A 15,152-nucleotide genomic window follows, 5' to 3' on the forward strand; every position below is an offset into this window, starting at 1 on the left:
ATAATCTCCAATTTATATATCATATACATTGAACGGACAGTTTTTATTTCTCTTACATGTACACTTGGTTGAATATGCATTCATGGGTAAAGATAATTCTTTCCATGCCATATCTTCAGTTGTAGGAGACTGCTTTGATTGGGAAGAACGAATGATTTTGTGGGTTTCATTCACTTGGGTTGATGAATAGACGTTGAGTTGTTCTCACACATATACGAGGCGTTTTGTAATACTTCACCTCAGCCACCTTTTCATGGCAACCACAAAGTTTTTTTTGCTGACCTGTGTTGCGACGAAAGCGTTGCGAAGGGTTTCCCGTCGATGTGTTCACTCGTTCAATCAATCAGAAACGAAACTGGCACGCCCAGAATATTCCGCTATATTATCTGCCAGATTTAGTGAAGGATTCAAAAATGAGGAAACTTTGCTTTTGAATGGTACGACACAAAGTGCCTCTGGAAATGGAATGTTTATGGTTTCTGGTCCCCCAGGAGTTGGTCTGAATACTGTCGTTGATGAAGCTGTTGAAAGATTCATGGAACGAAAGGATTCCTGGCAGATAGAAGAGGATACCAAGATACCCCGACTAGTAATAGATTTAGACTGTAAAGAGAGTGCGAATCCCATACAAGGAGTCGTCGAGTTGCTGGCTAACAAAGTTTTTGGTCACCAAGTTCTCTCTTCTGAGTCACCGTTGAAAGTATTGCAAGCTTTTCAAAGAGGTTGGGAGACTCGCGGTTTTCTTGCAACTAGTGAATCCACTGCTGCTCGTGAAGCCAGCAAAGTGCCAGCTATCTATGATGAGAAGGAATCATTCTTGTGGCAAGTTGAGAAACATTCGAAAAGCATGGCCACTAGTCATCCTTTTCACTCGGCTGTACAGACGCTGCTTTCTATCAGTCAACCCTATTTGACCAAGCAAAGTCATTCCGATTCTCCATCCAAGAGAGACCAAGTCAACTGGTATCAGTTTTGTTTCGTAGTAGACTTACTTCATTTGGTACAGCCTTTGATACGAGTTGTCATTATTCTACGAAATTTTGAGTCTTTGCTGGATCCTTCTCATCCAAATGCTGCGAGCCGGGAATATTTTCATGATATGTTACTGTTGAGAAGATCCAAAAATGGAAAACGGCTTCCTTTGGTTGTCACGGTACATCAAACGCTTCCTTATGTTGACCTTCATCCTTCCATTGCTCCATCCGAACATCTTCAAATATTTCCATTGCGAAGGACACAAACAAAGGCGTTCCTGAAACTTTTTGGTTTCACATGCAATGAGAAAGTATTTGAAATCATTTGCAAGCACATTGGTGGCAATTGTGGGGACCTCCTATGGTTTGTTCAACTTTGTAATGATCCACAGCCCGATGTCAAATATGTGAAACTTGTACTGGAACGAATGAAAAAAGAAAGAGAGGAACGACAAAGGTTGCGTTTATTGAGTGCGGCAGAAAAATGGCAAGTTCCGGTGGTCGATCTGGTTTCTCTTTTAGATGCTGCGAAGAGAATTCAATATCGAATATTCGTCAATGGCCATTTTGGAGCCGAAGTTTGGAGTTATGACGCTACCAAAGCTATTGTGGACAGTGGTTTGTATTATCGTTTTATAGACCCTCCTATGATCATACCTTCCAATCTCTGCCAATCTTTGATTCCTAGTCTTTGTCGAAACTTGAAAAAGACATTACCTGTAACCACGCTTTGGTGGTATCGTATCAAACGACTCACAGGAATGTATAGTTTGGGTCCCCTTAAAAGACCTATTGAGCGTTTGGATCATTTAGTGGACAGAGAAAATCTGAGAGAACTGAAGTACTATGACGTCCCTTCCATTCGATTCAAATAGAGTGCTACTCAAGCCTTGGAATCGAGAAACTCTCTTTCGACGGATTCTTCTGCGGCTCTTTGACAAACAGGTATCGTTTGCCAAATGGTTTCGGTTGCTCTTCTCTCTATTGCCACAGCAAAGGCAACCAAATAATCTTCTTCTTCGTCGTCATTGAATTCCGTGTGACTTTGCAGGTCAATAGGGAGTCCTTGTCGAAGTTGGTTATCAATGATTGCTTCAAAAGGTTTCGCCTTTTCTTGCCAAGAAGGAATTCTCCTTAACCAGTTTCCAATCACAGGAATGGAAACATTATCACCCATCTCGACTGTGGCTTGATGGGAAGAAGACTGCAAGTCACCTGAAAGGAAAAAGTTTTTGGTGAAAATAAAGTCAGACATTCCGAATAATAAAAGATAGTCGATGGTTCTCAATGCTGCAATCCACAATGATCGATGAGTGTTGGGATGACTGAATATTTGAAATAGTTCCATTTGTAACCATACACGAAACATGGCAATATGTGGCTCACTATACCGAATCAACAACACTCTCATACCAAATAAACATTCCTTGTGCACATCGATAGATGACATTTCTGATGCTTCATTCCATCTTTCCAACAGCAATGGCAATTGTGCAATAAACTGGTTGCTGCCACCTGCATAAAAGCAGAACGAAATTCTTCTTAAAATACGACAGCAAGTAGTATTTTCAACATCACGTGTTTTCAAGAGAACATTGCCAATAGCGTTATTACTCGCAAATGAATGGAAACTTGTCATCAATAAATGCCAACTTGAATTTGAAAGTTGACTATGAGCAACAGCAGCACCAGTAGAAGGTTGTGGAGGAGGAGGAGGAGTATGACTGTTATGATAGTGATGGTGGTGGTGGTTGCTATTGGTTTCAAAGAAAATTCTTTCCGAAAAAGATGGACCACTTTCTACTTTTGAACTGAAAGAACTGCTATTCACACTTTCTCCACTGGTGTTTCCCATCACCAAGAGAACACAAATGACACGAGCAAATTCTCTTAGAAACGCCTCGTTCTTGTGTTTGAATATATTGTTGGAATCCAATAAACTCATGACTTCCTTTCTCATGACTCTTATTGCCCAAGGATATGAACAACAATTGCTTAACAGTCGTGCTGCTTCAACTGCACATTCCATTTCATGAGAGGTCATAGTAGGTCGATTACCCACTCTACGAATGGTTTGAACCGCGACATTCACAATTTGTTGACTTGATGGCAAACCAATGCTGGTCTCCCAATCTCCTGAACTTGTCAACAAGGAATTAGGTGAATTAGAATTCGAAATGAGTTCAAAAACAGGGACAATAGTAATGGAGAGAATTGAAAAGGCTCTTAAGATAACTTGTGAAGCAGACTCTGAATAGGGGCCCTGGCTTTTAACGGGGTTCAACGAAGTTCGTTGTTGAATAGAACCACCAGCAATGGAACAACAATTCTTCACCAAATATAGAAAGAGTTCTGTCCAATCTTTTTGGAAACTGCGGTCGACCAAAGGATACAAAACACGCACTATAAATGCAGCCAAAAGCCTTAAAGCGATAAAAAATACGATAGGTCTCTCGCTACAAATATTCAAAATATCTCGAAGACAGTAGGAAATATATGGCCATGTTGACAGTAAATCGGCACTATTTTCACCTGGTTCACTACAACTAGAAATATACCATTCCATGAAAGATAGTAAAGATATCATACATCGCTCTGGAGAAACATTTTGGAAAAATTCATTGGAACAAAATAAGGTACTTGTGGAACCTTGTGCTAAAAAAGAAGATAAACGAACGACTGAAGAGATATTTCATTCATGTCAACATGCAAACGGTTATCCTTTCTTACCTAATAATGAAGATTTATCCAATTTGGGTGGAACAATACTAAGTATCCAGCTTTCCAGTTCATCTTCAAAGGAGGAATGCGATGGGTAACTTGCAGAATCACTTGTTGCACTAGGATTACGGGAAGTTCCCAAAGCTTCTTTAGATAAATATACAACTGTTGCTGCTGCCAACTCAGAACAACTGGATAGAACAAGCTCAGGTGTTACTACATCTGTGGCATGAAGCAATTCAAATAAGATTTCAGCAGAGGGATAATTACTTCTTGACGAAACACGCTTATCATCTTGATAAGACTCGTCTTCATTTCTGTACTGGGTCCCATCATGTGAAGAGGATTGTAGGATACGATCCTCCCAGAAAACAGTTATCGCAGCCAAAGTATCCACCGGATGTTTACGAAATAATAAATCCACTATATGGATACACCAGGTCCGATGTTGAGAAAAATATTTTGGTAACAACTGAAGACGTGAAGTTTCCTCATCTTCTCGTTCTGAAAGACTTAACCAAGGTCGTAACCAGCTATCTACTAACCAAGCAATCAACTCATCCAATTGATTTAGGACCAGTCGACGAATGACTTCCTGTCGAGGATCAATCGTTTTCTCGGCTTGCTCCAAACTCTCCTTTCCCCATACATCTTTTACCAAATCATTGATTAGCCGAAAAGGATTCAAACTAGAAACAAGAACCGATCTAGCAGATTGGGACTGTTGACTACTTATCTGAAAAGTTCTTAGATCGCTAGAAGGTGGACTTCTCCAAGTTACATTCTCATTTGTCCATATTGACGGCAAGGTACCATCCTTGACTGCTTGCCGATGTATTTGAAATACTCTTTTGAGCACATTATATAAGCCACTAATAAGTAAAACTAGTCGCTCCAGCACTCGTTCTTCAACTTGCTGGTTCCTATTCATAGTGAATAAGCTTTCCAATTGTTCCCCAACTATAGTTACAAATGTTTCTACAAGAAATGGCAAAGTATACTGAGTAACATGTACAATATCTTCTGTGAACTGTATCCACTTTCGAGCCAATACAATCGCATTTCCGTTAGTTTCACTCAAACTTTGACGGATTCCTTGCAAATAACATGATTGAAATAAAGAATGACGTTCCATCCATGGAAAAGAAGTTTCTGATGCAATAACATTCGATACTGCATTTGCATGTACTTGTTGAAAGTGAAGAGACTCTGGAACTCCCCAACTTGCTCCTTGATAAAACATCATTCTTTCCAGAATTTCCAACAAAATTCTTTGCAAAGACTCGTCTCTTCTCTTGACGGCTTTATCTAGTGCTATCAATACTGATGGGTAAATATTCAATGATAACTCTCTACCCATTTCAGGCATCGTTTGAATAAACTCCAACAAGTTCCATAGTACATTAGCGGCATTGTTATACATCGAAGAGAAAAATGGAAAAGGATCCTCAGAACCAGTAAAGGTGATCATCCAATCTTCTTTGTTTTGGTATTTTAACAGACAGAAATCGTCAATATAGGGCAACAAGTCTACAGCATCCCACTTGGTCTGCTGTTCCCATCGTTGCGATAAGTTACTTTGTAAGTCACTTTGTAAAAAACTAAGAGAAATAAGCGCAATCACATGATAATATTCTGAAGGAGGAAATAAAGAACCAGGAAATAATTTTTCTGTACTTCGGTCTAAAGTTTCTTGTTGTTGGTCTCGACTCCTTCTACTTCTCGTCGATAAAGGAAAAGCTTGTGATGTCTCTTCCATTTGTTGTCTGACATCATTACTTAAAAACACAGAAGACAAACGACTAACAATAAAATGAGATGACTGTAACCGAGTAAATATTAAGGCATCTCTTTCCAATAAGGCATATCGATAAGAGGAAACTGTGTTGATCACGTTATTCAGTTGAAGCAATCCATATCGTGCCCGAGGAGCATCTTCTATATTCACTATACAATTCGAATGATTATCCCAGTAAAAATTAGAAGCTAGAATAGATTCGGTTAAAATATCCAAAATACTAGTTGGCTGGTAACAAAAACAATCTAATAACCAATTCACTGCTGCCGCCTTTACCGATTCATCCGGGTCATTTAAAAGATTAATAGCATCCAAAGTACATATAGAAGGTGGGGGGCTAGTTAACTGGTAATCCAATACTTTCTCGCTATTTCAGTACAGGAGTTGCATTAGAAAATACTGAATCCTTACCCAATTTCCACAACATTGCAAAGCATTCCAAATTTTTCAATCTCTCTACGCTCGATCGAGTGTTCAATTGTTTGCAAATGATTCTTTGTGCTAACACAGGAAAGCACTTTTGTAAAGAAAACCATACTTGTGCTACTCGGATACAACAATTTTCAGCTGATGGATGCAAAAGACTCCACCAATACAACAATACAGGGGAGATAAAGTGTTCTAGAGTAGTTTCTGATTTCATTTGAGACTCATTTTCTGTATTATCGCAAGGCTTTTCTTCCATAGAAGCTGAAGCTTGTCCTCTAGAGTCACTCGAATCCATAAAACTCCTATAAAAAGTAAATAATTCTACGAACTGGTAAACTCCACAATAGGCAATCGTAAACTGAGAAGATAAACTCTGCTGCTGCGCAAGTTTCAATAGTTCATCACACAACCGCTTCGACTGCAATGAAGAGTACAACAAACGCAAAGTGGAACCTATCTGCAAGAGAAATTTTTCAAAGTTAGCCATATCTTGTCCCGATTCCGAGCACAAGATTCCTTCCGAAAAATGAGAAGATAGTGATGACTGAGAAAGAAGTGTCTCCCTTATCCAAATTTTCATGGAGTGAATGAAATCCACTGCAATTGAATTGAACTCATTGAAATGTTTATCTCGTCGCAACTCTCCATCCAAACTTGAGAGATATAAAATTAAACTTCGACTAAAAAAGTCCCATACAGCTTTGTGATGTTTCCAAACCCAAAACTGTTCATGACAGTTCAAACAACATTCTCTCATAAATTTTGAGGTATGTTGCATAACTCTTATACACCAACCTGTTAGGTTCTCTTGTTTACTTACTGGCAGCTCCAAGACATATGAGAATGCTTGCCATCTTAAACAAGGCAACTGTTCTACATTCGATTCAAGAAGCTCTTCAATCATTGACAAGAGTGGCGTATAGCAAGCACCACTCAACAATTCCACAAACAGTCGCTCCATTTCGTGAGAACTGGATGAATAAGACTTGGCCAAGTCAAGAGTCCTTTTAGAACTACCAACTGTTTTAACATTTTCCGAATATGATGACTCTAGACGTGCAAAGTCCGCGGATTTCCGATTGATATGAAGTACTTGCAGACAACTAAAACCATAGTCAAGTAGCTCCATTGCAATTTTATCCTTCAATCTACTTTGCAATTGTTGTCGCTCAAATAATGAGTGGACAATGATCAAAACGTCCCAACTGCAGTCTCTTCGGTTACTTGGAATCTGTAAATATCCTTTCAAGGCAGCAACGATAAGCTCCACAGTATTCTTCATTTCCATTGTAGAATCCTTCTCTTCCACAATCGAAGAAAACTCATCCTTTTCTTCCAAAACCCAAGCTAAGACTCTTTTGGTGATAGACGGGTCTCGCTGCAAAAGACAACTGAGAACTTTCTGAACCAAAGCTACACTGTCGTCTTTAAAGACACTTTCTACAGTTGAAATGGGAATATACGAACTGAGAAAATCCAAAATGGCTCTTTGAACTAGGATATGAGTATCCTCAAGACATAATATTATGGCAGGTTTGACAATATCAATACTAAAACAATATCAGAAGCTTTTCATTTTAACGAACGAATATCCAACTTACCAAGATTCAATGATAGAAAGCTGTCCTGCTTTAAGCTGAAGATAGTTTAAAGCATTCAAACGACACTCACGAAAATCACTTATTGTGCGCCAAAATATTTGGAAAAAAAGGACATCATTGGAAAGACGACTTCGAATAACATCAAGTAGGTTTATCAGCCTGACATATAGTTCTCCCGACTCATCATCCATTCCAGGAAGAATGGAAGCAAAGAGACCTTGCAATAAACTAACCACGAAATCTTCTGATAAGTTTACAAAATATTTTTCAAACAATTGCAACAGCAAGGGACGTGTGGTTGTTGAGGCTACTGGATAAAGAGGAAATATGCCCAACCCAAACAAGTGCATATCCCGAAGTGACAAAGCTAAGTGAAATCTACTAAATATAATGTCATAAACTTCCAGTGCCTTGAGGTGAACTCCTATTCAAAAAGTTATAGAAGCATTTTCAACGTTATTCCAACCACTTACCACTCGGAAGTGACTTTGAAAGACATTGCGCCAGTCTTTTGGCAACTTGGAGCTTATGTGGAAGTAGAGGCAAGTCTTGAAACTTTTGAAGCAGTCTTCCAAGTCGTTGCAAGTCTCGAATCAAGTCAGCCCAGTCTTCTGCTCTCTTAAAAGAAGCTAAGATAGAACCAAGCTCTGTTTTAAAAGTTCTAAACTTTGCCTTAAGTTTAGGATCGGATAGGGTTGCTTCATACGACTCATCAGAGGACATCCCCTTTGCTCAATTCTCGAGCAATCGTATTTTACTTGAAATGATTTTCAGTTATGAAAAACTCTACAAACTAAATACAAGACACGAATGATAAAGTTCAGTTAGCTGTTATCAAAAATAGGTGAAAGATTCTATCATATAATTGATAAGCGCCGACACTGGTTGTCAAACAGATTCTTCGTCACTAACTTGTACGGTTTTGTGTCTTTTTCTTTTACTAGAATAAGGCTTCGAATCCAAAGAATCTTCTCGGTGTTCCTCTTGTGAAGAACTATTGATGTCTTCGTCTTCTTCTACCTCTTCGTCGTCTATCGAGTGGCTACTAGTATCCTTTTGGATCACCGTGCTTCCCAAGGATACTCCTGTTCTTTTCCTCTTACTAGAATCTTTTAAGATATTGCTAGTATCCAAACTTTCTAACTCTTTTTCACGTTCTAATTTGGCTCGTAAAGATTTCAGTTGCTTCTCAGTAAGCAAGAGAGGATCCCTCTTCACTCCCTTTTTTTTCAAATATTCTTTGACAATCTCTATCTTTTCGCTTTCTTCTTCAATACCTTTCAGTTTGTTTATAGGAAGACCAATACCTAGTTGGCGACAGACTTTGGTCAACCGATGATAGATGTTTTCAACAGCTGGACCACTGAATTCTTCGTTCTTAGTACGTGGCTTTCCTCTTTTTTTTTGGTTGCTCTACTACTTGAGTGGAATTCTCGTTTCGGACTTTGACCAATCCTGACTCTTGTAAACTAGTGACATGTCTATCGATGGCAACTTTTACAAGCTCAGTAAGCTGTTCGTCATAAGAATCTTCAACATCAATTTGTTCTTTAAGAAGTTCCTTCACTTTTCGGATGGTTAGTGTGTTCAGGTCTCCTCCTTTTACTATATTCAAAGCGAGAGCAATAATACTTTCTTTTTCATCGTTTGCCGACCCGCCACTTTGACAGGCCATTCAAAAACGAACAATTGGACTTTGATCATTTTTGAATGATATTGTGAGATTTTTCGGATTCTTGTTTCGAGAGATTGACAAAAACATCCTTAGTGCTAATTTTAACTCATCGTGTTGCTTGGCTTGTTCTGATACGCAATTCGATGTTAATACAATAGGCATCCAAGAGAGAGCTTTCAAAAACATTCAGAATGCTGCTCAACTGAATCTATCATAATGCCATGATTGCAATGAAAACACATTCAAACTTCACAAATGCATCTCCAGTTTGTTTGCTTTCTTTCTATAGCAAAGTTTGGCTGTCAAAGTCTATTCCATTTTATTGGGTCGATAACCTAAAGCACGTCCGTCACGTGAGCGACTCAAGTTCCTATGGTTATTTCCAGCAAATGTCTTCCACTCTTGCTCAAACTGTTCAGCTTCCTCTGGAGTCATATTATAATATTTGTCCTCTTTGAATATTTTGCCACTTTTGTCTCTTCTTTGTCTTGCTTCCTTTCCGCGGTCACCCTTCTCTCTGCTATATGAAACTTCCTCTTTTCCCTCTTGCGTATCCCGCTCCATACGTGTGGTCTCTTTCAAGTCACCTACGCGCTTGGAACTGGTCTTCTGCTCCCGTAGTCGACCATCTGGACCAATAGACTGATAAGAAGAATAACTGTACATCTGAACGTTATCACTTCCCCAGATATCGTCACCAAAAAGATCACCACCACTGCCCAAAGGACTCATTCCAGATAACAATGAGTCAAACGAATCAAAACCCTTCCATAACGGACCAAAACCACCAAAAAAAGACTCCAACTGTCCAAATGGTTCTCCCATAAAAAAGCTACTTTCTCTACTACGCAACTTTTTGCAACGTCCCGCAGAACTATTCTCTGAAAAGGGTTGCCTTATTGTTGAGTCTCGTCTTTTTTTCCTCTGAAGTATTTCCACTTGATGGCTTTCGTCTTCTGCTGGGTCAGTCCAGTCATTATGGGAACGTTGTTCTATTACTTCCTGTGGTTCTTCAACTGTGGCAGTTACTTGCTCATTAGGCTTTGTCCTCAACACGTCTTCAGAATTTTCGTCAACTTCTTCTACCACTATTTTAGGATGTCTCTCAGACTGCTCCTTTTTACCGTGTTGCGAGGTCATTGCTCTAAAAAACCTGCACTAATAAGAGAATTCCCAAATGGATCGAAGAATAAAGAATCAAACTTCACCAGATGATGGAGAGTAACACAACCAGGGTGCCTTTTCTAGTCCCTATGCATTAGTGTGTATGAAATCTTCTCATTGGTATTGAGATCTTCCTCTCTCTCTCTCTCTCTCTCTCTCTTTATCTCTTTGTTGGAAGATCCGTAACAGAACTTTTCCTCCCACGTGTGTGAATGTCCCGTCGAACAGTCATTCCCTCTATTTACTTCGGCGGCGGTTTTCTGGAGGAAGGATCGATTTGATTGGTTAATTTCCTGAGCCTATTCACACGCACAAGGAAAGGGACCCCTCCATCTTATCATCCATTCTATCGAAGTGTGTACCGACCACCGACAACTGTTCCAGGGTACAAGACATCGTGTTGAAAGGCAAATAATTTCGTTACAACCTATATATAGAAAAATATTGCTATTATTCTAGAGATCTCAGTGTCTTGTAGATACAATTGCCTTGTAGCTCTTTGGGATTGTGTACTTTGTTCCGTGTTTAGATACTGGACAACTGTTTCTTTGAAGAACACATTGAGCTGTATACGCTCGACAAAATTGCCGACAATAGAAGTTTTGTTGCTTGTTTGAGACGATGAAGTTGAGAAATCTTTCACGTCAAAGTCGACCCTCTTTCAACGATAGTGAAGATAGTAACTTATCTACTCAGCTATCCAGGCCTGTCGTTCTTGACTTAACCCATGCTTCCCATCATCTTAAGAAAAATACAAGTTCACATAATAATAGAGTCACAGAAGAACTTTTTGAAGAAGACAGCAAGGAAGGAAGGAAGAAGACCACAAGGGGCACTAGTAGAAAGACAACTTTTCGTTCCAACCACCGTTTCACAAATAAGAAGAGTCGTTCAACTACTAGCTCTAGTGATGAAGACGAGATATCTGCAACATATTATGATGAAGACTCGATCAGTTCCAATAGTACTAGTAGTGAAGAATCAAGGTTGTCCTTTTCCTCATTAGATTCGGAAGAACAGGAAATTTCATGGAATACTTCAGAGAGTTCAACAACGGTCGTTAGGACGAAAAGAAGACTGGAAGATTTCGAAGATGGTGAACATGTAACTATTTGGAATTGTGTAGAACGCAGAAAGATTGCAGGAAATGCTGCACCCTTAGCTAAGAATTTAAAAAAATACTTTGAAAAACATCCTGAATGTGAAATCTATTCAGGACAAGATATGTTAGAGGATCCTGAAACAGGATTTTCGGATATAAAGACGAAAAATTCGACAGTTTCACATGCAACTGGAGGAGGACATGTTTCTATTTGGAATCGTGTAGAGAAAAGAAAGATTGCTGGGAACGCTGCACCTCTTTGGAAGAATTTGGAAAATTATTTGCAGAAGCATCCAGAATGTGAAGTTTACAATGGACAAGACAAGGAGTTTTTGGAGCGAAAGAGACAGAAATCGAAACAGTTGCGCTTGACAAGAGATTCTAGAAAGATGAGAAGAGTTTCATCTCAATCAGCGACTCGTGCTAGTGAACCTTGCGTTGTTTCTGTGGATAAGGAAGAAATAAAAAGTGGCACGATGGACAATAATAAGGAGGTTATGATGGTAGAAACTCCAGAAGAAAGTAAGGATATTGTGATTGTCAGAGATTCGAAAGAAGAGGAGATGGCATTGTTTGTAGATTCTGTATTTTCAGACTACACAAAGGATTTGGCTACTTTTTTGAATGACGACCTTTTTTATAAAAAGCCAACTGAATTGGAAGCTAATCTTTCGGATGGTTTATGGGAAAGAGTTCCTTTTATGGAGGATATATTTGTGTTGGATCATTCTAAAGGAATGAAAACTTCCAAAGGTGATGAAGATGCAGCTTTAGAGTTAAGTGAAGAGGAGTTGAGCTTATTGAACGATGATTTGGATGTTTTGGTAGATTTTTCAGCCAATAATTATTTCTCATCTTCGTTTTATGTGACTTGAGGAGAAAGTCTTTTCCTTTAAATCATTTCGTTGATATCTGTTTCAAGATATGTAGAGTTAGTAGGGATGGACTCTTTTGAAAAGTAGAGTCAGGGTTTAGATATATGATTGTGCTATTGCTTGTTTGGTTTAGGAGACATTTATAGGACAAGTTTTCATAGACATACATATATATATATACATATATATAAAATATTCCTAGAGAGAAATGGTCGACTATCTGGCAACAAGAATATTGGAATCTTTTGAGTATATTTCTATTGGAAGAAATGGTTGGAGATATACTAGTCTAAAATGTGACTCCCATAAAAGAAAAGAGAGAGAATAATTTCACATTGACTTACATTGAAGCGAATTGGGAAACAAGACGACAACTTGTCATGGCAAGTAGTTGGATTCGAAGCAGTTTTCGTATGACCAGACATATTACGAATAAGACGAGGTAACTAGAACAAGCTTTCATATCCTTCTAGCTATTCACACCACCACGACTATGATTAGGATAGCCCGTCAAGGTTTGGGAAAACGACCTATTCGTTCAAAGTCAACCTCTTGTGATCGAACCTGGTTGGCTATCCAAGATTATACCCAACAAAGGTTCTCTTGTCGTCATATTTCAAAAAGGAGTCCAAGTATCTCGGAAACCATCTCCAAAAATAATTGTATTGTTCGGGATTCCGGTCGAGCTTCACTTGCCACCGCTGCCGCTGACTCTTCGACAAAAGGTCTTGCTTGTTTGGAGACAGTCGAAGGAGCAGTACCTTTGGCAAAGTCTTTGGCAGTGTTAGGTATAGATAGCGACGGTAAGTATTAAATACTGCTGAAGGAAGGACATCGTTTACAGGCTTGAGTTACTGTCCATCCTCTCATGCATCTAGTAGGAAATTCGGTGACTACTTTATTGCGGTTTGCACATGGGATATCCCGAGGATGGCATGTTCTCTCTCTCGCTGTAAGCTGGCTTCCGATATACGGCAATCAGAATCCAATGGAATGCCATTCTCTTCTATCAGAGCTAATATTCGCATGTAGGAACGTTCTGTAAGAGGATTCGTTTGAGTATAGTAGCGCATAACAATGGCAAAATACTTCACTAGGTATTGTTCTTCATGATATATATATATCTCTATCAGCTAGTAGAGAAATAAAAGAAGGCTTTTATATCCTGTTTTCAATAAGATAAAGTATCCAAAAACAGTATCATTGGCTATCCTCATTTGTCTCATCCAACCAAAGTTGTTCAATCTGATACCATTCCCTGGTTTCTTGTAACATACAATGCACCACAATACGGTCAATATCTACAGCAATCCAATCTGACCGTTCTCTGCCATAAACCAAAGGTCTCCGATGACCAGGTGATATAGCTGCTATTTCCTTTGCCAACTTACGAGTCATAAAAGAAATATGGGAACTGTTTCTACCACTCGAGATGATCAGATAATCAGCAAAACTACTCTTTCCTCTCACATCAAGAACACAAGGATTCACTGCATTCATACCATGAAGAAACTCAATCAGTTGTTGGACTTCTAACTGTTCCAACTTGTGACGAACGAAAGACTGTGTTCTTTTCATCTCGGTTGGGATAGTTGGTACATCCTTCTTTCCTTCGTTGTGGATTAACTTGACGTTATCGTGGTTTTCAATTTCATCCAGAAACTTCCTTAAGCGGTCTTTATTGGACTGACCATATAAATATCGTGAAATATGTTGAAACTTGGTTGTAAACTGACAACTACCAAACCACCACAATATCCCCCCTTTCATACCAAACCATCATCGCCTTTGATGATCTGTTGTAGAATATGTAACATACACAAAATATATATATATATATATATATATTGAGACTATATCTGATCACGTTTTCGTTTATACAAAAGAGTTCAACGAATGAGCAAGATAGGATTTCTATGATATGATCCTAGATGACTAGTCCTACATTTCTCCTTTCGATACAACGCAGAACTCTCTCTTTGATCAGTAGACTTGGGAATTGCTTTACGACGCGAGGCTAGAGAGAATAGGGCATCCGAAGTGCAAAAAGTCATCTGAAAACGATCGTCCAAACTAGGTAAAAACATCGAGCTAACAACAGAGGATGAAGGTACGCTGTAAACAGCACTTCCCATTGAAAAGGGAGAAGGAGGACATGGTTGTACATCATCAAATGCTTGACATTGTTCAGCAATCGAATAACTTATTTGAAAATTGAATGTCCCTTGATAGCTTAGTTCATAAACTCCTTGACATTCCGGAATCAAGACATCACCATTATAAAGATATCCAGCTTCCTCAATTCGAAATATTTGACCTGGAGATAACGTAAAAACAAAACTTGTCCAGAACTGCTGAGAATCAAGCTGGACCATTCCAAGAGGAGTTGCTCCTGAAGACTGATATTCTTGTAAAGTTACTGGAGGACCTTGAAAATATTGGGCCAAACCATTGTATATATAGGCTGGATAATATGCTGCTCCAAAAGCATACGGTCCAATAAGTTCTGTGTCCTGATAAATAGCTCCTCGGACTAGGATAAAAGTGGAAACAGTGTTTGCTGTATTGTTCATAACCCAAGAAAGTATTCCTTTATCCTTTTCTACCCATTCATAACTTACTACCACTCCAGAGGAAGAAGAAGCACAAAAATAGCTGGTTGATGTGCCATTAGACAAGGCAAAACATAATACAACATAATGTAAAGTAAACAGGAAAATAATTAGTTTCAGTGCCATGGTTCAAACCAATAACAATTTCTTGAACATGGAGAATATCCCTGCCCATCATCCAATGTCTCGGTTGCGCGCAAA

The 15,152-nt window shown here is 39.0% G+C and overlaps 8 protein-coding genes across 8 annotated transcripts; 3 read left to right on the forward strand and 5 right to left on the reverse strand.

Moving 5' to 3' along the window:
- The first annotated feature begins 120 nt into the window (after positions 1–120).
- On the forward strand, positions 121–1,831 carry Gasu_11700 (uncharacterized protein). The gene is made up of 2 exons (XM_005707955.1): positions 121–1,742; positions 1,795–1,831. The coding sequence occupies exons 1-2, from the start codon at positions 254–256 to the stop codon at positions 1,803–1,805; spliced, it is 1,500 nt and encodes a 499-aa protein (XP_005708012.1). The 5' UTR covers positions 121–253; the 3' UTR covers positions 1,806–1,831.
- A 4-nt stretch (positions 1,832–1,835) lies between these two features.
- On the reverse strand, positions 1,836–8,260 carry Gasu_11710 (uncharacterized protein). Its single transcript, XM_005707956.1, has 5 exons — positions 7,997–8,260; positions 7,524–7,947; positions 5,905–7,472; positions 3,705–5,852; positions 1,836–3,653 (listed from the first exon to the last, which is right to left on the reverse strand). Exons 1-5 carry the CDS (start codon positions 8,244–8,246, stop codon positions 1,858–1,860), a joined length of 6,186 nt encoding a protein of 2,061 aa, XP_005708013.1. The 5' UTR covers positions 8,247–8,260; the 3' UTR covers positions 1,836–1,857.
- A 1-nt stretch (position 8,261) lies between these two features.
- Gasu_11720 (uncharacterized protein) lies at positions 8,262–9,360 on the reverse strand. Its single transcript, XM_005707957.1, has 2 exons — positions 8,974–9,360; positions 8,262–8,936 (listed from the first exon to the last, which is right to left on the reverse strand). Exons 1-2 carry the CDS (start codon positions 9,196–9,198, stop codon positions 8,412–8,414), a joined length of 750 nt encoding a protein of 249 aa, XP_005708014.1. The 5' UTR covers positions 9,199–9,360; the 3' UTR covers positions 8,262–8,411.
- Positions 9,361–9,375: 15 nt separating this feature from the next.
- Gasu_11730 (uncharacterized protein) lies at positions 9,376–10,400 on the reverse strand. The gene has a single exon (XM_005707958.1). It carries the CDS (start codon positions 10,336–10,338, stop codon positions 9,508–9,510), a length of 831 nt encoding a protein of 276 aa, XP_005708015.1. The 5' UTR covers positions 10,339–10,400; the 3' UTR covers positions 9,376–9,507.
- A 520-nt stretch (positions 10,401–10,920) lies between these two features.
- On the forward strand, positions 10,921–12,546 carry Gasu_11740 (uncharacterized protein). Its single transcript, XM_005707959.1, has one exon. The coding sequence runs from the start codon at positions 10,984–10,986 to the stop codon at positions 12,337–12,339; it is 1,356 nt and encodes a 451-aa protein (XP_005708016.1). The 5' UTR covers positions 10,921–10,983; the 3' UTR covers positions 12,340–12,546.
- Positions 12,547–12,670: 124 nt separating this feature from the next.
- Positions 12,671–13,503, forward strand: Gasu_11750 (uncharacterized protein). The gene is made up of 3 exons (XM_005707960.1): positions 12,671–12,781; positions 12,841–13,142; positions 13,372–13,503. Exons 1-3 carry the CDS (start codon positions 12,720–12,722, stop codon positions 13,434–13,436), a joined length of 429 nt encoding a protein of 142 aa, XP_005708017.1. The 5' UTR covers positions 12,671–12,719; the 3' UTR covers positions 13,437–13,503.
- A 2-nt stretch (positions 13,504–13,505) lies between these two features.
- Gasu_11760 (uncharacterized protein) lies at positions 13,506–14,150 on the reverse strand. Its single transcript, XM_005707961.1, has one exon. The coding sequence runs from the start codon at positions 14,107–14,109 to the stop codon at positions 13,540–13,542; it is 570 nt and encodes a 189-aa protein (XP_005708018.1). The 5' UTR covers positions 14,110–14,150; the 3' UTR covers positions 13,506–13,539.
- Positions 14,151–14,198: 48 nt separating this feature from the next.
- Positions 14,199–15,100, reverse strand: Gasu_11770 (uncharacterized protein). Its single transcript, XM_005707962.1, has one exon. It carries the CDS (start codon positions 15,075–15,077, stop codon positions 14,229–14,231), a length of 849 nt encoding a protein of 282 aa, XP_005708019.1. The 5' UTR covers positions 15,078–15,100; the 3' UTR covers positions 14,199–14,228.
- Between the last annotated feature and the right edge of the window lie 52 nt (positions 15,101–15,152).

Source organism: Galdieria sulphuraria (genome assembly GCF_000341285.1).
Source record: "Galdieria sulphuraria unplaced genomic scaffold scaf_7, whole genome shotgun sequence".
Lineage (NCBI taxonomy): Eukaryota > Rhodophyta > Bangiophyceae > Galdieriales > Galdieriaceae > Galdieria > Galdieria sulphuraria.

Excerpts from the sequence above, each read along its gene's own strand:
- Gasu_11710 (XM_005707956.1), bottom strand. The coding sequence starts at position 8,246 with ATGTCCTCTGATGAGTCGTATGAAGCAACCCTATCCGATCCTAAACTT. Across the intron at positions 7,473-7,523 it reads CTTTCTATCATTGAATCTTG|TATTGATATTGTCAAACCTG; the intron begins GTAAGTTGGATA and ends ATATTGTTTTAG. Across the intron at positions 5,853-5,904 it reads TGCAATGTTGTGGAAATTGG|TATTGGATTACCAGTTAACT; the intron begins GTAAGGATTCAG and ends ATAGCGAGAAAG.
- Gasu_11700 (XM_005707955.1), top strand. The coding sequence starts at position 254 with ATGGCAACCACAAAGTTTTTTTTGCTGACCTGTGTTGCGACGAAAGCG.
- Gasu_11770 (XM_005707962.1), bottom strand. The coding sequence starts at position 15,077 with ATGGCACTGAAACTAATTATTTTCCTGTTTACTTTACATTATGTTGTA.
- Gasu_11720 (XM_005707957.1), bottom strand. The coding sequence starts at position 9,198 with ATGGCCTGTCAAAGTGGCGGGTCGGCAAACGATGAAAAAGAAAGTATT. Across the intron at positions 8,937-8,973 it reads GTTTACAAGAGTCAGGATTG|AGCAACCAAAAAAAAAGAGG; the intron begins GTCAAAGTCCGA and ends CTCAAGTAGTAG.
- Gasu_11760 (XM_005707961.1), bottom strand. The coding sequence starts at position 14,109 with ATGAAAGGGGGGATATTGTGGTGGTTTGGTAGTTGTCAGTTTACAACC.
- Gasu_11740 (XM_005707959.1), top strand. The coding sequence starts at position 10,984 with ATGAAGTTGAGAAATCTTTCACGTCAAAGTCGACCCTCTTTCAACGAT.
- Gasu_11730 (XM_005707958.1), bottom strand. The coding sequence starts at position 10,338 with ATGACCTCGCAACACGGTAAAAAGGAGCAGTCTGAGAGACATCCTAAA.
- Gasu_11750 (XM_005707960.1), top strand. The coding sequence starts at position 12,720 with ATGGCAAGTAGTTGGATTCGAAGCAGTTTTCGTATGACCAGACATATT. Across the intron at positions 12,782-12,840 it reads CATATTACGAATAAGACGAG|GATAGCCCGTCAAGGTTTGG; the intron begins GTAACTAGAACA and ends GACTATGATTAG. Across the intron at positions 13,143-13,371 it reads GTTAGGTATAGATAGCGACG|GAACGTTCTGTAAGAGGATT; the intron begins GTAAGTATTAAA and ends ATTCGCATGTAG.